The 22662-nt window shown below is 44.8% G+C and overlaps 1 protein-coding gene and 1 pseudogene across 1 annotated transcript in view; one reads left to right on the top strand and one right to left on the bottom strand.

Annotated features, from left to right (window-relative positions):
* Ctnnbl1 (catenin beta like 1) overlaps window positions 1-22662 on the top strand; it is a 154420-nt gene that overhangs the window by 82733 nt on the left and 49025 nt on the right. Inside the window, exon 11 of the mRNA XM_015480807.2 lies at window positions 10744-10925. Coding sequence (XP_015336293.1) covers window positions 10744-10925 — 182 coding nt within the window. The remainder of the gene's footprint in view (window positions 1-10743; window positions 10926-22662) is intronic.
* On the bottom strand, window positions 658-2661 carry LOC107133525 (annotated as a pseudogene).

Here is a 22662-nt window from a genome sequence, read left to right as displayed (position 1 = left end):
AATTATTTTGAGATTTGTCCATGTTGTGATCAATAGTTTTGTTTCTTTCTCGTGGCTGAGTAGTATTCCACTATATAGACATATCATTCCACTATATAGACATATCTTGATGGACATTTGAGTTTCTAGTTTTTGCTCTTGAGAATAAAGCCTGCAATAAATATTCATGCCCAAATCTTTTGGGCAAACATGTTTTTCACTGCTCTTGTGTGAATAGGAACTGAACAGCTGGGTCACATGATATGTACATGGTCAGCTTGCTAAGGCTTTGCCAAACTGTTTGCAAATTGATTGTACTGTTTTTTAATTCCACAACAGTGCTTCAGAATTCAGTTGCTCTACATTCTTGCTAATACTTGGTGTGGTCAGTCTTTCATTTTAGCAGTGACTGTGGATGGGTAGGGATCGTCTTCTGGTTTGGATTTGTTTTCCACTTGTGACTAAGGGTGTCTGGTGTCTTCATGTGCTAATTTGTCATCCATGTATCTTTTTTGGTGGTGTCTGTTCAAATCATTTGTCCATTTGGTGATAGGCGGTTGTTTATCCTATTACTGGATTGTCATGGTTCTTTCCATATCGTAGATACAATCTTCAGATAAATGCTTTACAAATATTTTCTCTTAAGTTCATGGCTTGCCTTTTCATTTTCAGAATAGATTCTTTTTTTTTTTTTTTTTTAGTTCGTGTCTTTTATTATCTCAAATACATTACTTGTCTTCTGGTTTGTTGAAGCAGTAAGTCAGACAACACTTGCCATAATAGTGTCTGTCAAAGTGGCTGGTCATAAAAACTCCAGCAGCATATTCATCTGAAGGGCACTTACGGTGAAGGCGGCTAATTTTGCCGTTTTCATCCTTATAATATTTCAGGACAGCCAACTTAACCTTCTTTCTCCTAGGCTTATTCTTCTTGGGAGTGGTGTAAGACGACTTCTTCCTTTTCTTAGCACCACCACAAACCCTCAGCACAAGATGAAGGGTGGACTCCTTCTGAATGTTGTAGTCCATCTTCCAGTTGCTTACCAGCAAAGATCAGTCTCTGCTGATCAGGAGGAATCCTTCCTTATCCTGGATCTTGGCCTTTACATTTTCTATAGGGTCCGAGGTTCAACCTCGAGCGTAATAGTCTTCCCACCGCAGATGGCGGATTGGAAAGCCAGAATGGATTCTTGGAAATTTTTAAATTCTGATGAAGTTGAATTTATTTATTGGTTTGTTCCAGTAATCTTTTTCTGTTTGAGAAAATTGAATCATTTACATCTTTTAAGGAATTTGTTCATGTGGACTGTTGCCGCATTTAGGGCAGAAAGTTGCTCGTGACTTAGAATCTGGAGTGGTGCGCTCTCTCTTATTCCTGATGTTTGTCATTTGTGCCTTTTTCTTTTTGCCCCTGATCAGTGTGGCTGGAGGTCTGTCGGATTTCACTGATTCCATCGGGGACCAGTGTCCGTTTCTCGATGTTTCCTGCCACTTTGCTGCTTTCTGTCTCTGTGGGTTTTGCTCTGGTCTTCATTATTTATGTTCTTTTGATTTTGGGGTTTAATTTTCTGTTCATTTTCCTGATTTCTCAAGATGGGAATTTAAAATTATTAACTTGAAGGCTTCTATATTTTCTAATACAGTTTCTCTACTATAAATTTCCCTGTGATTGCCACTTTACCTGGGTTAATGCATTTTGATATGTTGTATTCTCATTTTTATTTAGTTTGAAATACTTTATTTTAATTTCATCTTTTGAGTTATTTAGAAGTATATTGTTTAGTTTCCAAATATTTGAGGATTTTATTTCTGCTTCCATACCATTGTGATCAGAGAACATACTTGGTGTGATTTGAGCCCTTCTAAATTAATGAAGACTTCTTTTTGGCCTAGAATGTAGGTAGGTAGACGTGTTTATGTGTGTGCTGCTTGGATGGAATATTTTATACATGTTGAGTAGGTTCATTTGGTGATCATGTTGTTCAGATTTTTATATCTACTTATGGTATCAGTTATGAGAGGGGCGTTGAAACCCCTGACTAATTGGGGGTATTTCTGCTTCTCCTATAAATTCTATCAACTTCTACTTCATGTATTTTGAAGTCATTGCAGGTGCATAAATATTTTGGATGATACGTTCTCTCGTCTATTTGACCTTTTGTTGGTATGGAGTGACCTTTTTCATCCCTGGTAAGGCCCTTTGATCAGAAGTCTACTTTGTTTCATGCTAATGTCACCCCCACGGCTTTCTCTTAATAACATGGTGTATCTTTTACCATCCGTTTTCATCTTACTCGTGACATCCCCTTCTTTGCCTTCTGCCCTGCCCTGCCACGTTCATATACTGAAGCCCTAACACTCCCCTCCACCAAAGTGATTGATTATATTTGGAGGCAGGGCCCCAAGGAGATGGTCAGGCTTCAGTGAGGCCATGGGGTGGTCCCTGCTGCAGCAGGACTGGTGTCCCTAAGCAGGTGGAGAGATGCCAGAACTGCCTGCACACACTTAGCGCTGAGCCTCGCCACATGACTTCCAGTCCTGCTCCTGGTTTAGTGCCGTGGTTGCTGCACCTTTCACTCCAGCATGTGTTACACGTCCCACTGGGCACTGTTTGTTCTCTTTAGGCAATCACTTACCTTTTAAAGAAGAAGAAAGTCTTTCATGTTACCTGCACATCTTCCATTGCCTGCTCTCCATTGCTTTGTGCAGGTGTCTGTCTGGCTTCCATCCCCTCTGCCAAGTGGCTTTCTCCAAGATCCTGTGGTGCTGCCTCCTGTCGGCTCGTGCATGTCTGAAAAGGTGTTTGCCCACCTCTCCTCAGGTGTGGGTTGACAGAGTGTTTTCTTTGAGTGCCTTCGGGCTGGCTTGGCTCTCAGCAGGAACTCTACTATGTGTGTTCCTCTGTGTGTCGTTTGCCACCCCACTTTTTCTGTTTTTAAGATTTTATCATTAGTTTTGAATAGTTTGATCATTATGTGCCTTGGTAGAGTTTTCTCCATGTCTCTTGTATTGAGGGTCTTAGAATTTCTTAAGACTATGCCTTTATAGTTTTTATCAAAGGTGGGAAATTTGGGGGGTTGACATTTTTCTAATGTTTTCTTTGTCCCCATCTGCCTACAGGGCCTTTAATTACATATATATATATATATAATTTATATTTATGCATTCAAAATATAGTTATATTTTATAGCTCTGTGTACTTATAAATTATCATATAATCATATATTATAAAATATGACTCCATGTCTGTTAGGTGGTTTGCAGTTGTCCAGCCGTAGCTCCCTGAGGGTCGGTGTCAGTCTTTTTCTTTCTGAGTCTCGTCTTGGGCAGCTCCTGCCTGTTGTTGCATTGTCAAACTCACTCTTTTCCTTCTGCAGGATGCAACCTGTAGTTAATTGCCACTGTATTTTTTTTCTTTATCAGACGTTGTCTTTTCCTTCCTGTGGTTCCGTTCATCTTTACAGTCAATGTGCTGAAGATTCTCTCTACTTCCATTTTACATTCAAAACATAGTTATAAGAATTGTTTTAATGTCCTCATCTTTTAATTTTGTCATCTGTTATTGTTACTAATGATTTTTCTCCTCTTTATGGCTCATATTTTTCTGCTTTTCAGAATGCCCTGGTAATATTTATTGAGATTCAAATATTGTAAATTTTACCTTGTTAGCCCCTGTTTCTTTCTTTCTTTCTCTTTATGTAATCATACATATACATATATATTTAAATCTCTGTTGTAGGATATTAAGGTTCTTGGAAATAGTTTGGCTCTTTGGGGGCCTACTTTTCAACTCTGTTGGGCAAGATCAGACTCATCTATAGTCTGGCTAATTTTGTCTCATTACTGAACTAGAGCTTTTTGAGGGCTCCTCCTGGTGCCCTGTGAATTTCTAAGATTTTTGTACTGTAACCAGGGGACTATGCATTAGTTAACCTTTTGGTTGCTGAGACAAAATGCCTGACAAAATCAACTTAGAAAATGGAAAATTTATTTTAGCTCCAAGCTTCAAAGGTTTCAGTCCATGGTCGGCTGCTTCATTGTTTCTGGACCTGTAATGAGGCAGAGGACAGCATAGTGGTCGTGTAGAGGGTAGCAAAGCTGTTACCTCTTGACAGCCAGGAAACAGAGGCTGGGTCGGGGGGCAGATTGAAGGAGCCGGAGACAAGATGTGCCCTTCCAGGGCACACCCCCAGTGACCTACTTCTTCCAAGAGGCCCTACCTACCTCTTGCAGTTTCCACTACTTCTCCCTAATGCCATCAAGTTATTTATCAATGGATTATTTCACTAATGAGATCAGAGCCCTCACGATCCAGTCACTTCCCAAAAGTCCCACCTCTGACCACTGCTGCATTGGGAACTAAGCCTTCAACACATGAGACCTTGGAGGACATGCCAGATCCAGGTCATGACAGTAGAAACTTATTTCTGGTTCTCTGTAACTCTAGGGATTGTTCCCCTCCTCCCTCCAGGTGGTTCCTTTCTGCAGACCTGGTTGGTGTCCTCACCTGTGTGTGCTAGTCACACTCAAGACGGGAAGGCCCTGCGCACCTCTCTGCAGCTCTGTACTCCGGTACCTTGCCTTGGGAATTCTGGCGGCATTGGTCTCCCAGACTCCTATCTCTGTCTCCTCTGGTCTGAGCCTGTTCTCGCCGTGCCCAGTTGGGCCCATTGCAGCATTACCCTCTCAGAGTTCCCTGACCCGAGCTGCCTGCTGTCAGGTGTCTGAAAACCATTGTTCTGTATCCTTTCTCCATTTTTTCTCCCTGCCTTGTTACCAGAAGGGAGAGAATAGTGTAAATTCAGTCTCTGTCATTGCCATTTTAACCTGGAGTGGAAGTTCAGTAGTATATTATACTTTTTTCCTACATTTTCTTATTCTTTATTGCTGGTGGATACTAATGCAATTAACCTGAAAGTATTATTATTAAACACTGAGCAACTTTTCAGTATCGTGGATTTCATCAGTCAGGTTTCGTTGAAGCAACAACCTCAAAATCTCAAGGACTTTCAATGACAAATGTTTATTTTTTACTCTTGGTATATTCATCACCTGCCACCAGAAGCTCTGTGTTCCACCTGATTTATTTGGGGACTTAGGCTGAAGGAGCAGTGCTTCTTGGGACATGCCTCTCATCGGGCAGAGACTGCATGATGCAGTAAGCCTTCCAGCTCTTTCTCTGAGGATGCCTGTGGGGCACTTACATTGTGTTGGCTGTGGAAGGTCACGTGGCCAAGCCCAAGGTCTGGTGGGAGGAGCTGTGTTGAGTGGTGCTGCCTGGGCTCACATAGCCTGGTGAGGACTGATTGGCACCTCTCCCCAGCCGACATTTAGGGCGTTATGTCAGTAACACGAAATTGGCTATGATTATTGCTTTGGTTTGGATGAGTGACCCCAAAGGTCTGGATGTTAAAGGTCTGATCCTCAGGGTGGCACTGTTTGGCGGTGATGGGACCTTAGGCTAGGAGACCTAATGGAAGGTCCTTGGGTGCATACCCTTGAAAGAAATTATGGGATCCGGCCTCTTCCTCTTGCTTCCTGGCTTATGGATATAACTGGCTTCACTCTTCCACATGCTTCTCACCGTTGCCATCAGCACCTCCACCAGAGACCCCCAAATGGAGCTACTTGATCATGGATTGGAACCTCCAAAACCATGAGCTAATAAACCTTTCTTCTTATAAGTTACTTGCCTCAAGTGTTTCATTATAATGACAGAAAACTGACTAATACAGTCATATTGATCCCATTGTCTTAATTCATACGAGTCCTAGGTTCTGTAATCTTTTATTTTGGAAGCTTTAATGGAACTGAACCTTAGCATGTACATTATAAAGCAAACAAAAATGATCTCATGCCATCATCCAATTTCATGCCAAGATTAATTTATGATTCACAGTATTCTTTAAAGAATGCCTATCACTTTATTACTTTAATTTTTTTTTTTTTTTTTAATTCCTCAAGCTCCTTTGTCCCAAGAGGGAAAGGACTTTATCTCTCCCACTTGTCCTCCAGAAAGTTTCCTCTAGGGTTCCATTCTTCTTCTTTTTTGATTCTTTTTTTTTTTTGGTACCCTTCATGGTAGTCTTATATTTCATTACAACTCATAGATTCAATGACTCCTCTGCACTTTCTGCCATTGCTGACTTCCTTCCTGGACTTGAGACAGTTCATTCCTAGCTGGACGTCACTGCCATTTTCCAAAGGCTTCTTGGCTCAGTGGGAGCTCGGCCCTTTCCGTCCCTGCCTACTGTTACTTTGCCTTTCTCTCCGCCTCTAGCATTGTTCCCTTTCTGCTGCCTCACCCCTGCTCTCCGGGACACTGGCAGATGCAGTTCTTCAACACAGAACCAACAGGCTCCGTGTGCTGCTGCTGCTCGCCTGCTCTTCATGTTCTAGCAGTCTCGTGTACCTCTTCCCTGAGTGATCCATGCTACTCACGTCCTTGCACATGCAGTTGCTTCCTCCTGCTTGAAGCACCTTTTCCCTCTTCACCTGACTGAGGAAGACACCCACTGATGCTCAGTTCAGGCCTCATAGCCTTTGTGAGGGCAGACAGCCAGCCCTCCTTCCTGCGTTTCCCACCAACTCTGTATAAAGGCCCTGTGTAGGACTCGGCTTTTCCCATCTGCCCATTTTCAGTATGTCTGTGTGCCCTATGAGCCAGACTCCCCAGAAGCAATGAGCTGTGCCCTGTCTCTGCATCCTTGACATAATGTCTCACACCTGTCTGGTAAGTCGTAAATGTTTGATGATAGAACAAATGAGCTAAAAAATCATACTCAGAATCCATGTTCTTTGCAAAAGTGTTTTTGTGTAATAAAGAAGAATAAGCTAATTAAAACTACAACAGGAAACGTTTTGCCCATGTCACAAGGCTCTGTCACAAGGCTCACTTGAGCAGATTGGTAGCAGTAGAGAACCCCCAGTCATCTCCCACAAGCACCCCGTTTTACTGAGATTGGCGTTCACATTGGTCCCAGCATGATCGACAGCCCGATGAACCCAGACAAGACTAAGATAAACTACTTGTCCTCCTGTAGAATAAATATTTCAAATAAAGTCAACCCAAGAAAGTCAAGCCAAACAGCTATTGATTGCTAAAAGCCTGAACTTAAGCCCAATGAATATTCCAAAGTTCACCTCCATGCAGCTTGCCTAAATGGTGATCAATATGCAATTACTGCCCCCTTTAAATGTGTCTTATGCTGCCTACCTGAAGAAGGGTTTCACTTTTAAATCCTTTGTTTCTTGAATTTGCTTAGGCAGGAGAAAAGAGAGAGGCTGCGCCACTCCAGAGGCCTTTGCCTTTAGTATATCAAACAATTCTGTCTTGTTCGTGAGATGGTTTCAATGTATGCTGAATGGTAACTGAAGGTGCTCTGTGCTGTGACCGTCATTCATTTCAAGAGGCCTTTTCCTAGTGACTAAACAATGAGTATTTTGTATCTCAGTTTCCTAATTTCTGCCCTAGTCATCACCTTTGTAAATTCAGATTTGTAAAGTAGGATGCTAAAGTCTAGCTACAGTGAAAACAAATACATTATTTGTCTAGTTTCCTGTTAGAATTTCATCTTGATGCACAAAATCCTTTCCTGCTGAATTTGGAACGTTGTTTACTCTGCTCCCGATGTCTAAGATTTTTCTGTTCCTCTCAAATGCACCTTTTTTATACAGATGCCACACTTAGAACCGTTTGCCATTTCTCACTTGCACTGTTGCCACAGTCTCCTCGCTGTCCTCCCTCCCCCAGACCCCGTTGCTGCAGCCCCTTCATCTCGCTGCTGTCAGGGTGAGCCTTTTAGAATGTGTCCATCTGCGGTCTCCCCCACTGACGCCTCTCACACCTTCTCAGTACCTATGGGATGAGCAGGTTCCCTGGGGGCAAGTCTAGAGGCCTGAGGTGACAATGTTCTTGCCACCTGTCCTCAGTCATCTTCTTCCTCTGGCCATTCACATCCACCTCTAATTCCCAAACCACGTGCTGTGTATCCACCACTGCCCCAGTGTCACCACTGTCCCTTCCCTTCCTGGCAGATATGCTTTAGATTCAGTGCAAATGTCAGGCATCTGCCATTTGACACGTCTACCTCTCACCTTCTTGGACTTAATTTCTATTACTAAGGTTATAGAAAATTACTTATATTGCTAAAAGACAGGGACCTTGTAATCCCTGGCAGCTGGACTAGTTAGTGTCTGCTGGGTAAAGATGCCTACTAGTAGCCTTCTTTTTCTCAAACTCAGAGACCGAACTAAAGGTCATTTGTGAGTATCTGTGAATTGTTGTGATTAATCCATAACAAGGAGAAGAAATCTAGGACTGTTAATAATACACCCTGTTTTATTTCCTTGACAATATTTCCTATCAAGCACTTTAATTTCTCTTTGTCTCCTGCAGTTAGAACATAAGGTGCATGAGATCTTTTATCTTCACAGGAGAGGTAGCCAGTAAATATTTGTAGATTGAATAATACAGGAAGATAAATTATATGTTGATTTGTATTTTTCCCTGATTATTTCACATTAATTTGGTCTCCCCAAATAGATTTAAATTTTTTTAAGCAGAAGCCATGTCTTTGTTTTCTCTTGTATCTATCACAATACTGAGTAAGTGCTCAGTAAACATTGTGTATTGGCTTGGTTGATTGATTTGCCATCTGTACCAAGATAGGAAATGACTGATTTGCTTCTTTCTACCTCAGAGTGTTAAAGGAAAAAAACTAATGTTATAGAAAAGTATACTCCTGTTATGGTTTGGATCTTAAACGGTCTCTGAGGGCCCATATGCTAAAGGCTTTGTTGCCGGTACTGTTGGGAGGTGGTAGATCTTGAAGAGGTGGGGCCGAGATGGGCATGGCAGCCCACGCCTGGGATCCCAGCTACTCAGAAGACTGAGGTTGGAGGATCATAAGTCTGAGGCCGGCTGGCCAACTTAATGAGACCCTGTCTCTAAATGAAACTCAGAAACAAAAAACAGCTGGGACATAGCTCAGTGGTAGAGCATCTGCCTAGCACATGCCAGACCCCGAGTTCAATCCCCAGTACCACAAAAGAATAAAAGGGGTGGGCCTAATGGGAGAGAGTCAGACCCCCACCCCCGGCTGCCATGAAGCGAGCAACTCCTCCATGGGCCCCTGCGGTGACATACTGCGCCATCACCGCCCCAAACATGGGTCCAGCAACCATGAACTGAAACACCTGACGCCACGGGTCTGAATAAGTCTTCCCTCCTGATAAGTTATCGAGGGTTTTGTCACAGCAGTGGAAAGCTGGCTACACTTAGAAAAGTGTCTGCAATCGCCAGTGGTGGGATGATTATCCTGTGATCTTTGGCTTCAAAGGAGGGATTCCATTTTATTTTTATTTTTTTAGTAGTTAAATTTTTCTAATTCTAAAATTATTATATGTTTATTATGGAAAAAAACATAATAAAATAGAAAAGAGATAATATACCAAAGAGATATACCAGTAGCTGATAAGTGCATGAAAAATTGCTTGATATCGTTAGCGGAGAAATGCAAATGAAAAGTGTAAAAGATACCACTTCACACCCACTAGGATGAGTAGAACCAAAAATTCAGATTAGTGTTGGAAAAGTATGGAGAACTCAGAATCCTTACATGATGCTGATGGGGATGTACACGGTGCAACCACTTTGGAAAACAGTGTGGCAGTTCCTCTAAAGGTTGAACAGAGTTCCCACGTGTCCCAGCATTTCTACTTGCTCAAGAGGAATGAAAACATGTCTCCATAAAAACATGTACACAAGTATTTATATCAGCATTGTTCATAAAAGGATAAAGGAGGAAGCAACCCAAATGTCCATCAGCAGATGATAGACAAATCCTGGGTTAGCTATAGTGGTCAGCCAGAGAAAGGAATGAATCACTAATGCATGTGCTACAGCATGGATGAACCTGGACAGTAGTATGCCAAATGAAAGAAGCCAGTCACTGGGCTCCAAGTATTACATGATGTCATTTACTGGGAATGTCCAGGCGAATCTGTGTAGACAGAACGCAGATCAGTGATTGCTTAGGGCTAGAGAGAGGACCGCTCAGGGTGTGATAACTAAGGAGGACGTGGTTTCTTCTCAGGGTGATGAAAATGTTCTATAATTGGAATAATGGTTACCTTTATCTGGAATGGACTGCAATCCATTGAGTTGTGTATTTTAAATGGGAGAATCATATAGCATGTGAATTATATCTTGCTAAAGCTATTAAAAAGAAAGAAAAAGGAATAATAAGTCATCTATAATACCACCATCCTGAAATAATCTCTCTTAGAATTTTGATCGCTTTTCTTTTTTTTTTAATATTTATTTTTTTGATTATAGGTGGACACAATGTCTTTTTTTTTTTTTTTTTTTTTTTTTTTTTACGTTATATGGTGTTGAGAATCAAACCCAGGGCCTCACACATGCTAGGTGAGCGCTCTACCTCTGAGCCACAACCCCAGCCCATGATCTCTTTCTTTTTAACACACCTTCCATATAATTGTGGAAATGCTTTGTATGAAATTTTAAATATTACCTTTTGTGTTTACTGTAAACTGTAAGAATTTATTTGTACTTTTACAGACTCTTGATTGTTAATAAGTGTGTAATATTCCATTTCAATATAATATAATCATTTTCTCACTTTGGGCATTTTTTTTTCTTTCCTTTTTTTTCCTCATTTATGAGACTGAAATAAATACACTTTTTTTTTAAACATTGGAACTTCCCCTTTAAATGTCTCACATGAAACCTCTTCTTTTCCAGTGAAAAGAAGATCTCCCGGAGCAGCGCCCTCAAAGTGCTGGATCATGCCATGATCGGACCCGAGGGCACGGACAATTGCCATAAGTTCGTTGACATTCTTGGCTTACGAACCATCTTTCCTCTTTTTATGAAATCTCCCAGAAAGATCAAGAAGGTGGGGACCACGGAGAAGGAACACGAAGGTAGGAGGAGTTGGCGGGAGGGGTTGGCCTTGTCGGGGCTTGATGAGGAACCGGGAAAATGGATGTTAACTTTGAGAAACTGCAGGCATTTGGGAGTAGAATCTCGAGGGGGAGAGCGCTCCTTTCCCTTTCTGTCTTCTGATTTCTGTACACGTGGAGCAGCAGCTCAGACCCGGGCCCTCACATCACACGTTGGGCTGCTGTTTGAATCCTGGTGGATCCAGTTGCTTCCGGCCTGTTAATAAGTCTGTGCGGGAAGCTTTGTTTTCTTCACTGCAGTTTGTAGCGAGGTGTCTCTCTGATGGAAGACCCTTTTGAAAAGAGTAATGAGGTGGCAACACATGTCACCTCTGGAGTGGTGCTTTCATGTATTTCTGTATTAAAGTATGATTCAGCCAACATCAGGAATTGCCGAAATAAACTATTTACAGCCCAGGTTCCCCTTTTTATGTTTCTCCTCCCTGATGGTGCACACTCCCAGCAAAATGCTGCCATGAATTGCGACGCTGTAACCAGAGTAGTTACTGCTGGGCCAGTCCCTTCCTGCAACTGTCTAGTGGCCTGCCACGTCCCTCCCCCAGTAAAAAGCCGCAGTGCAATCCAGAAGGCCAGGATTTATGAGCGTTGACAGCTCCTCTGGAGGTTAGCAGACACTTGCACCAGGCAATTTACATGGTTGGGTGGTTATTTTAAAGTGTGGGAAGGGCGAGGAGGGGCAGAGGTGGTATGTGAGGTGGGAGGAGAACGCACCCAGCTCGGGAGCTTGGTTGTCAGAAGCAACATTGGTCGCGTGGTTGGGTGAGCCGTGTGTCAGTGACTGGTGGAACTGGCATATATATCTAGTATCTTTTGCATTCTTTACCCTCCTGGATAAAAGTTTGAGAGCTCTTGTCTTTGTCTACTCAAATTGACTGTGTTTTGTCTCCGCCATCTTGGAGTAGCTAAAGGGAAACTAGTGTGACCCGTCTTCAGAGATCACCTCTAGTGCTATCCTCTGTGATAGCTCTCCAGAGAGCGGAAAGTCTGGCAGGGACAGGGAGGAAGGGGCAGAGTGAGATCAGGTGGAGACTGCAGCGTGCCTCAGATCACACGTTGACCAGACACTGCCTGGAACAGCCTAATCCTCCGCCAGCCTTTTTCCTTTCCCAGTGTAACTTACTGGGGCTGTGGGGCAGGGCATGGGGTATCTGGGAGATGTAGGAGATAAAATTGTGCCCTTCTCGGCGGACCTGCCACCTTCCTGCCCCGCTGTGTAGGCCCCACAGCCTGTGCAGTTGATCCCTGTTCCTTCAGTTGAGGAAGGAACCAGACTGTGGTTCTGCGCTGGCCAACTGCGTGGCTTTAGAACCTCTGTTTGCTCCCTGGACTGCGTTGTCCTTCCTGATCGATAGAAAGGGAATGAAACTAGTGAACGGGGAGCTCTGCTGTCTGCACTTTCAGACTGTGAGGCCCAGGCCCTACTGTCAAGTTCACTCTGAAAGTCCAGGTGACTCCTCAAGGACTGTGCTGTGACTGACCTGCTGGCTTCTGCTGAGAGACTCGTGCTGCATCTGAGCATGCTTGAAGAGGGTGTGAAGGAAAACAGCCCTTAGCTGGCTCTTGCTCTGTGTTGCTGGTACTGAGAAGAAAAAGAAGTGACAGATTCAGTGAGCAGCTGTTTTCTTTCTGAAAAACGTGCCCGGTGGTGTGCTGGTAACAGTACATTGGCTTTAGAGTACCCACATTAGGAATTTGATAACATTATATTAGTGAGGGCAATGGCTTGGCGAGACAGCTCCTGGAAGGCGTGTGGACGGTAATGCTGTGAGGCTGAGCTCTGCATCCTGAATGCACCCCACCCTGAGCAGAGCGGGCCTCTAGGAGAAGGCACAGCCCCTGCCTCTTGCCACCTCTTCCTGCTGCTGCTGCTCCTGGCAAATTAGTCCCCAGACTGCAAATGGTAGGGCGAGAGGGAGGCAGAGCCGGACTGGGCACATCGAGTGAGGTTTCTTTGTTCTGTCGTGTCCTCTAGAGAAGTCCTGTGCTCCGTACCTGCTGGCCATGCTGACGTTAGCACACCAGGATCGTGTGCTGGTCTGGAGAGCAGTCGCCTCTGGCCAGTAGGAGGACTTGTGCCCTGCCCAGCTTATCCCGCCCAGGCTTCCGCTGTGCTTTCCTCCGCCTGCAGGGATTTTCTCTGACCTGTCTGCCTGGTGCCTTAGTCTTCCCTCATTCCTTAGTTTTGATGTCACTTTCTCTGGAGTGCATATCATGTGCCCCTAAACTGGGTTAAAACCTAGGACTTTATCTCAATAGCAGTTGAGGTTATAGAACCAGCGGCCTTGTTACTTCTGGGTCCCCTTGCCTAGGACCATGCTTGACATGTAGTAAATGCACAGAAAATGTTTACTAGGTGCACAAATGAACAGCTACTTCCCCGAAGGATTGTCCCCTGAGGACAGACATGGGTTTGGGACTCTCCCCAGAACCACACAGGTCGACGTCCACACGGTTGACTTTAATTCACTGACAGCTGTCTGTCGTCTGCCTGGAGTAAGTGGTCTTTTACCCACTTGCTTGGAAGCAAATATGAGTAGGTCGCTAGCCCTGTTTGCCTTTGTCACGTTGGTTTGGTGGTGATGATGAAGGCCCCCTGGAAGCCATGCCCTTGAGATACCTGCCGTGCACAGGACCTCCCCACAGCTGAGGCTGTCTGTGTGGGACTCCTTATTTCTACAGGACGATTCCTCGGTCTACCAGCCCAGAGCTCTGCACAGCTGCCCTGCACGCTTCCTTTTCCTCATCAAGCCTCAGGGGCTCGTCACCCATCCTGGTGTCCCTTTCTGAGTCCACTCTGGTCCATTCTCAGCCCCTGTAACCTGAGGACCTTCCCAAACTTCTGCAGTAGCAGCGCAGCCCACTGTGGCACAGAGGGGTCTACTGCTGGGGAGCTGCGGGGTCCTCGATCTCTAAGCTTCAGTCGCTCCGTCTGTAAAGTAGTGAGGCTGAATCTACCACACAGGAGTGTTGGGAGGTCCAGGCGACATATACAGCTGGGCCACCCTTTCGGTCATCCATGTGTTGATTTTTGACTAAGGGTCAAAAATAGTCGGGAAGAAAGAGAATCGTGCCTGCTGGGCGAGCCTGTGCTCCTCCTCTCCTTATTCCCGGAGCACCAGGGCAGCTCAGCTATTGACATAGCATTTACATTGTGTTAAGCATTATAAATAAGTAATCTGGAGGTGAGCTAAGTATATGGGAGGTGTGCCTAGGTGATATGCAAATGTTCTGCCATTTTACATAAGGGACTTGAGCATCCAAAGATTTTGATATCCGCAGAGGGTCCTGGAGCCCATTCCCTGCAGGGATGACTTCATGTGCTTGTCATAGACCCACAATAAAACAGGTACCTTAAGAAGTGTTACTTCTGTAGCAGAACTGCCTCCATTCCTTTTTAGAGGTCAAGGGGAAGGCTTGGCTGTGGGAGGTCTGGGAGAGGGGCTCCTTGCTCCATGATAATGTGCGGAAATGGGCAAACTCCTCCTCCAGAGCAGCGTCAGGAGTCATACCATGCTAAATAGTGAGGTGACATAAAACAGCTAGGTTCCCAAGGCCAGCAAAAGGGCTCGAGAGAGGAGAACTTCTAGATTAAGGTGACTCTAGAGAGGAGGAAATAGCAAAAACTGCCTTATAACCTAGAATTGCTGGTAATTTCGTTCCTCTTTGTGAGTTGGGGTACAGAAGGAAAAGAATTATTATAATTGAAATCCATTCAGGTTTGCATAATAAAACCTTCAGAAATAGATCAGGGGAGGCACTTAGCTTGGGGGATGGGTTGGAAAGAAGTAATTTGCCCTTGGGTGCAGGAACGTGACTGGCTGCCTCCTTGGTTTTATAAAGAAGGCACAGTGTGTACGTCTCCTTGGTGCTCACTGCTTCAGAACAGGAGGGAAGAAGAAAAGAGCTGGGATCCAGAAATGGCATCTGACCTTTACTTCTCGTCTCTTTATAAAATTCTTATTAAAATAGGTCCAATTTTCCTTGTATTGCCTCATTAGGTAGGTGAGTTATTGAGTTTGTAGCAGTTCTAGTTAATTGCGCTGTTTTAACATGGTTCCCCTGGAGGCTGTTAAGTGCTTTGGGGGGGTGAGCCGTGCAGCAGCATGTAGGTGTGTGGAGTGCCCGCCAGGCGCGTGCGCACGTTTCTACCTTATCAGCAGTGACAGCAGTTGATAACAGGTCAGTGCTTTAAAGAATACTTTTCTGTCATCCGCCAAGAACTGTGAGTGAGTCTGGGGGGCCCCACGTGTCAGGAAGCCTATAGTTCCCTGGTGATTCTTGGACTCTGAACGTGCACCACCCACCAGGGTTAGAAGAGAGAAATGGCAAAACCTTCCCGAATCAGAGGAGAGGGAGGTTAGCCAGTGCAGACGGAAGAGAAACACTTTACAGGTCTCCGTGGTGGGTTGTGCTGATGACCTAGCATTGTTTGGGGACAACTATTATCTGGGCCCCTGCTATGTTCAAGATAGGACAAAGACCCAGGGTGTGGCGGGTCCTGTGTGTACAGGGAGTAGATGGAGTGTCCGCCCTGGGAGGATGCCCTTCCCAGGTCTCCCCCTCTGGATCCGCGTCCTCCTGCCCCCAGCCCCTCGTTGTCACGTGAATCAGTGGTGTCTGTCACTCCACACGCTAGCACGGAGGTCTCTAACCTCCTCTGTGCTGTTGACTCCCAGCTCTTCAACCCCGTTTTCTTTGGCATAGCTGATAACCAGCAGGTAGCGCCACACATACTCAGACTCAGCCTGTTCAGGGCCTTACCTGTCCCTTCACTGTCCATCCTTTTCTGCTTTTCCTGCCCTGGTAAGTGGCACCACCCACAGCAGAAATCAATGCACTGTGCTTAATTCTGGTATTGCCTCAGGTCCCCGGTCTTAGGCCCTGTGGTTTCTGCCTTATAAAAACCCCTAGGTCCCATCCTCTCCTTTGCCACTGTCTCTGCCCTCATCATCTCTCTGAACTTGACTTACCAAGTCTCCCCGCTGGCCCAGTCGTCATGCACTCTCAGAGTCTCAAAGGCACCAGCCTGGGTGAGAAACACGCTCCCTCAGCAAATTTACGGTTTAAGGAAGGGGGAAGGTGGACATGGGAGAAAGTGATTTGGGGGATACTTTTCACAAAGCTGCATTAGCAACTACAAAGACGTCAGACTGTGCTTGGTTGTTCAAGGCGGCAAGGAAACAGGGATACCGAGAGCAGAAGGTGCTTCTGGTGGGAGGGAGACGTGACGTGAGCTGACCCTAAGGGCACTTGGCGTTTCCAGAATGTCTCTACTCATCTGGTCACATTTGAGCCTTACAACAGCCCTCGAGGTCAGAGTTCTTTCTCATTCTGAAGATAGGGAAATTTTGAGCCTCAATGAAATCATGACTCTAGATCCCACAGTGGGTAAGAGGCAAATGGGGACTCGGACTCCCTCAGTTTCTGATCACTTCAAAAAGACTCTGCCATTGGTCTTTGTTCTTCTGGGTCCAGACCAGCTTGCTCCTCTCTGAATTGCTGAAGACTCTCTGATCCGAAGACCTTGGTTCTGATGTTGGTACTGTGACACGTCATCATGGTGGTGGAGACTCACTTATCCCTTCAAGTTGCACAGTTATTAGAAGTAAATGGCAAAGTGACTTGGTGAAATTTTTGTTAGGCATTTCCTGTGTCATAGTGCTTGGTTCATGGTAGATGCTTAGTCAACATTGGATGAATTAATATATACATTTATTTAGCACCTGTGGACCATGTACCGGGATTGATGGGATTAATATCTACCTTTGGATATTGTGAGAATTAAGTCAGTTGACTTCTGCAAGTCTGACATAGCATGGGAGTTTGTAAGCATTAGTTTATTACAGATCACTGTTTTATTTATTTACTTACTTACTGGGCAAAGAACTTTAGTATTGCTTCAAACTTTATTCCTAGGCTTCTTCAGCTTAGTTAGCTGCAAAGACTAAATTGTGTATAAGCAAAAACTGAAAAGACTTGCAGTGTCCAACGGGCTTGGGCTTAAAAATATTAGAGATCTAGATCTTATCAGATCCATAAACAAAACAATTTTAAATGAAGGACTTTGGATCCTTCAGAGAATTCTGAAATATCAGCTGCTCTCATAAGCCTTCCCAGAATTCCTAGGACACTCCTTCTTCTGAGATGCCACAACCTCTAATGTAACTTTGTCACACCATGATACCTGGGGTATTAAAACTGATGCAGTGGCCATCCTGCATCCCTACGTGTGCACCTGATCTCTGCTGGTCTGCCTGAGACTCCCTGAGCGTATAAGATAGAGCTCCCGGCAGCAACTTCTTCAAATTTATCTTCCTCAGAAGTTAATCAGCTCAGTTTGCCTCATTCTTAGAAGCCTCAAGAGAATTCTCCACACGATCTGGATCCTCCTCCTCTTCCTCCTCCCCCTCTCCAGTGCAAGTGGTGCTTTTCCATCCACAGATGACTTGGGCAGAGCTTCAGCTGGTGTCCTTAGGCTGGTCAGACAATCTGCACCAGCTGCTTTAGGACGCTGGGTCACTTTTCTGTCAGTCACTTTGTCCCAGCATGGCCTGTGACAGGGAAAGTTCTGCCAGGGGATGCAGGATGGCCACTGGATCGGTAGGGTGGTCACAATGGACCGCTGTTCCTCTTCAGTACCAGGGACACTGCTCACCCCTAACTGCTTTAAGGAGAACTGAAGTTCTTACTCATCTTCTGCAGCTGCTCTGTGAACGCCGCCCTCTGTCGCCAGCGGTTCCTTCCCACAGTGCGCACTTGTGCCTGCGGTCTGGCAAGCTTTTCCTGGCTCACGACGGTTTCTTTCATCTTGTCAGTGCAGAAATGGGACCGTGCCGGGAACTCGGGTTGGCTCTCAGGGAGTCTCAGACCAGCAGAGATCAGTGCATACTCAGGGATGCAGGATGGCCATGCATCAGTTTTAATACCCCAGGTATCACGGTGTGACAAAGTTACATTCGAGGTTGTGGCATCTCAGAAGAAGGAGTGTCCTAGGAATTCTGGGAAGGCTTATGAGAGCAGCTGACATGTGAGAATTCTCTGAAGGATCAAAAGTCCTTCATTCTTACACCATTGAGGGAGTGGCAGAGGGGACACGGGCAGTGGTGGAGACGTGTTTAGCTAGTTATTGTGACATGGATGATTAAGAACATGGGCTTTGGAGAAAGATGGGGCTCGAGTTTGTGTTTTGGTCCTGTCATTTACCAGCTCCGTGACCCTGAAAAGCTGCTTAACCTCTCTGAATCTATATTTCCTCAGTTGTAAAACTGGGATAACCTTAGAGGATATATCTCATAAGGGTGACATGGAGACTAAATAATACAGATCAAATGTCAGTACAGTCCTTGTTTCACTAGTGTTAGTGGCTAGAATAAGGATGGGTTTCCAATTTATATTCCTCTTCCTTCTACCACGTTGGCAGTTGGAAACACAAAAAAATGCTCTTCCTACCCCAAATCTGCTAGTCTACTCTAAACCAATAGTATATGGAATAGAAAATAAAAACCTTATCAGGGAGGATATACAAGGGAGATCCCTGCTGCTCTGTTTAATCTATAACAGAGATTTCAGGGATTTTTTTCTTCCTTTTTTTATCCCTCGAGCTTGAAAGTCACCGAAGTTAGTTGTAGTCAGAACAATGAGCAAGTGAGGAGTGAACGGTGTCTAATTTTGAGAATGGCACTAAGCTGTGTACCAGCGGACACTTAATGTTAAACAGGGGTGAAGTGCTTTGCCGTTGTTTTTTGTGCGATTTGAAAACCTCATAATTGAATAGTTTGTGGATCAATTCCTACGTTCTGCCTCCAGCTGCTTGTCTCATTCCCGATCTCACACTACAGAGTGAGGGACGCAGCAATCACAGAGTGTTTGGATTTGGGGTTCCTGTCATCGGGCTGGAGGCGATGATTCCCATTGTGGCACATCTGCTTTGCTAACTGGCCCAGGTCATTAAGGGCTTACCCACAGGTCTTTCCAACAGAGCGTGGCATACTTGTTTGCCACTGAGGAAGACAGTGAGACAGGATGTATCTGCCATCCTAAAAGCAGCTCCTAGGGCGGGGAGGAGACAGGCCGGCACACATTTATTGAGCATCTACCAGTACACTCCTGCTCTGTGGATTAGGCATTTCTGTCTTCTTTTTACAGATGAGTGTTAGGTGGCCACTTATCAAATACTTTTAGCAGGTAAATGACACAAGCAGAATTTGGACTTAAGTCAGCTTCTAAAGCTGCTTCCAACAGCAAGTGCCTCCCGGGATCTTCTGGTTAGTAATCCAGAGGTCTAACAGGGTCGTGGGGGGATTTATATAGACAGGCAGACCTGGTTTCGGATCCCATCTCTACCCACAAACTGGTTCCTAGCCTTGGGAAAGTTGTTTCTCTCCTGAGATCTTGAATTCTTCAATCAAACAGGTCTGATAAAAACTTCCCAAGATGTTGTTCAGAGTATAAAGAGTATGAGTGTCCTGTATGGTCTCTAGCCTGGACACTGCATATTAGCTTCCTTTCAGGAATATCCTTCTCTCTCTCTCCAGTTTCCATGTTTCCATGTGGGGTCCAAACTCTTTTGCTTTTGTGGGTGTAAATCCCAGCTGTGAACTGGGACTGTAGGAGAGCAGCCTGGATCACCCAGAGAGAGGGGGCAGCCACTGTTTATCATGATAGCCTAGTACTATCAGTTAAGATTCTGGCTATTGTTGCCCTGTGAAAATCCAGCCCTACCTCGATGAGGTACCAGACTCCTTCTGTTTCAAGTTCCCATTCTAGACAGCTTTCTCAGAGAGTCTGTTTCTATGAATATGTACCCAAAAGGATGGTTAGTGAGGCCTCATTCATTCTTTTATTAGACAACCACTAGTCCCTGCCTTGTCCCAGGCTTGGAGTTCTAGGTAGAAGGTGACCAAGCTACCTGTCCAATAGGGAGGCACAGAAACCCACATTTGTATTACAAGGTAAAAATGGAAGATGAACGAGCTCACAGCCCCACTAGGAGACCCGACATAGGAACCTGCATTTCTATTCAGGGTAACGAGAAGAGAGCGTGCGGCACCCTGTGAGGTGTGACACCAGAACAGCTCCTCATCTAATCTGGTAGCTATTGGAAACAGCCCCACCCGGGGAATGTGGTGTCCTGGGCCAGACCTGTGGCAGAAGGTAGCCAGGCGAAGGAGTGCCAAGTGCAACAAGCAACACCTGTAAAAGTTGGAGGGGCGGGCTTCAGTGAGCCTGACCCCCGGCTGCCCATCAGCGTCATGTGGAATCTCGTGGGCAGCGCAGTCTTTGGGACCTGTGCTCAGAGGGCCTGACTCCACCAGTCTGTGTAAAGCCAGTGGGTCCGTATTTTCCCTCAGCTCCCCAGAAGTTACCCTCTGAGACCAGCCTGGCACCAGGCCTTGGTGACTAGATCATGGAGTGACTAGGTGATAAGCAGAAGAACCCTGCAGGGCTGAGGACTGACCGAGTTAATCTGCAGGGGACTCAGGACAGTACTGGCAGCTGGAAGCACCCAAGGTGTCAGTAGTCATTGGTGTGCGGGTACTTATTTGTTTACTTCATACTAAAAAAGGACTATCACGTTTTTACAGGTCATAGGTATGACACTAATTTCAGATATTCTGACTGTTTCAGCTAATTTAGCAAAAATTCAATTTTGATATTGAGAGCCTGGGTGGGAAGGGTGAAGGAGAAGCATTTATTACTCCTGTTTTTCTTTCACATTTTTCATTTTGCCAGGTAGAAGTATAGTTCTATAGCGCAGCATTAGCAGAATTCTTATTCTGGAAGTAGAAATTTCTACTGATGTGTTTGTTATTTTTTCAATAAGATTCTTGTTGATTTTCATTTATAGTCTTAATAAAGTTTTATAGAAGTGGCTTAGTTTGTAATTATCTTCTTTATGCAAGTAAAACAAGTACTAGCAGAAGAGAAGCAACAGTAGAGAACTAGCCAGGACATTTTAGGTTATTTCTCTAGCCTTTTTAGGTGGTGCCAAAGTAGAGAAATAATGTAGGAACTAGGCAGTGATTAACTGTGGGCCATGTTTTATTAAAATTCAACTCATAATCTCAACTAGGATGTGCTTCCCGATGTTACCATTTGGGGGCCGTTTTTGTTCTTAGTGCTCTAATAGACATTAACATACATTATCTTATTTCACCTAATTCTCACAGTGACTCTGAGCTGTCTATTATTACCCACACTCCGCAGGTAAAAACCCTGAGGCACAGAGAACTTGTCATTTTTCCGAAGGCCGCAGATATGCATGGACCTGCTAGATATTTTCCTGTGGTTTCCAAAAACTGAATCAACCGACAAAAGTCTTTTTTTAATTATAAATGAAGGTTGCTCACTTGTAGTGAGCCTAATTTAAACTGCTTAGTGTCTTTTCCTATATAATTAGTCAGTAGTCCTGCCTCCAGTACTGCATATAAATAACCTCCAGGTGGACGTGAGGCTAAGGCAGGAAGATCTCAAGTTCAAAGCCAACCTTAGCAACTTAGCGAGGCCCTATCTCAAAAAAGGGCTGGAGACGTGTCTCAGTAGTTAGCGCCCCAGGTTCAGTTCTTCATACAGAATAATAATAATAATAACCTCCATGTCTGAGTCCCAAATACTTTGCCATGATGTAGTTCAGGTCTTCAAGATGTGTGACGTCTGCCCACTGTATCCTCTCTGCTCATGGCTATGGCCTTCCATGCCCAGGCTCAGCACTGTTACAACTTCAGTTTCTGCTCCTAACAGGCCTCGTCTGGTTACCTGTTACCTGCCCTTCAGAAAACATGTTCCTGACACTGGCCTCTGCCCTCCCTCTGTTGGCGCCTCTTTCATTTTCAAATGAGACATCCGTCTGTGGCTCTGCCACCTGCCTGGCCACTAACTCCTAAGGAGCTTTGACAAACTGCACAGGCCTGAGCCCATCTCCAGAAATTCCAAGGACTGGGCATCATATTTTTTGTAAAGTCTCCAAATCTTATTGTTCGGCTGATGTTGAGGACACTGGCCAGAATGCCCAGTGCACAAGCCTTAGTCAGCCTCCCTTTTTACTTTGTCTCTCTGCCAAGAGATGCTCGACATGTGGGTCCTTTGGGGAGGCTTACTAAGAACAGCTTTACTGCTTTTGCTGAATATGAATAAAATTATATAAAAAATTCAAATATTGTGGGAAAAGGATGGAGGAAAAGTAAAAATCACCCCCATGCCCCCCATCCAGAGTTAATTACTGAAAACATCACGAATGCCATCCATTCAGATATGCGCTGAGGGTGGGAGTTGTGTCTGGGCAATTTTGTATAAATGGAATCATGACGTGTATGCTCTTTTGTGACTCCTGTTTTTACTCACTGTTTGGGGACATCAGGCAGGAAGGAGCCTTTTAATACAGTTAGCAAGCTAGACCAGATTTTTAGAAGGCAAGATAACTTTCAGTTGTTAAAGGATTAGGTTGTGGAGGTGACAGCAGTTGAGAGAGGTGATCTCTGCTTGGCTGGTAATTGTGGCTCTTCTGAGTATTGAGAATGCAGAGACTTCAGGGTGGTAAGGAAATGAGTTGAGGACTGAAGGCTAATGTGTCCAGGTTCATTTGGTTATAGCATAAGAAGAGGAAGTGAAGATGCCTCTCAAAGGGTATTTTTTTTAACGTGTGAATATTCCAATGTGTTAGACATGTTGGCATCTAACAGAAGATGTAATGTGGAAGAGA

Source organism: Marmota marmota, unplaced genomic scaffold (genome assembly GCF_001458135.2).
Source record: "Marmota marmota marmota unplaced genomic scaffold, marMar, whole genome shotgun sequence".
Classification (NCBI taxonomy): domain Eukaryota; kingdom Metazoa; phylum Chordata; class Mammalia; order Rodentia; family Sciuridae; genus Marmota; species Marmota marmota.
This window is presented reverse-complemented; position numbering and strand designations above follow the sequence as displayed.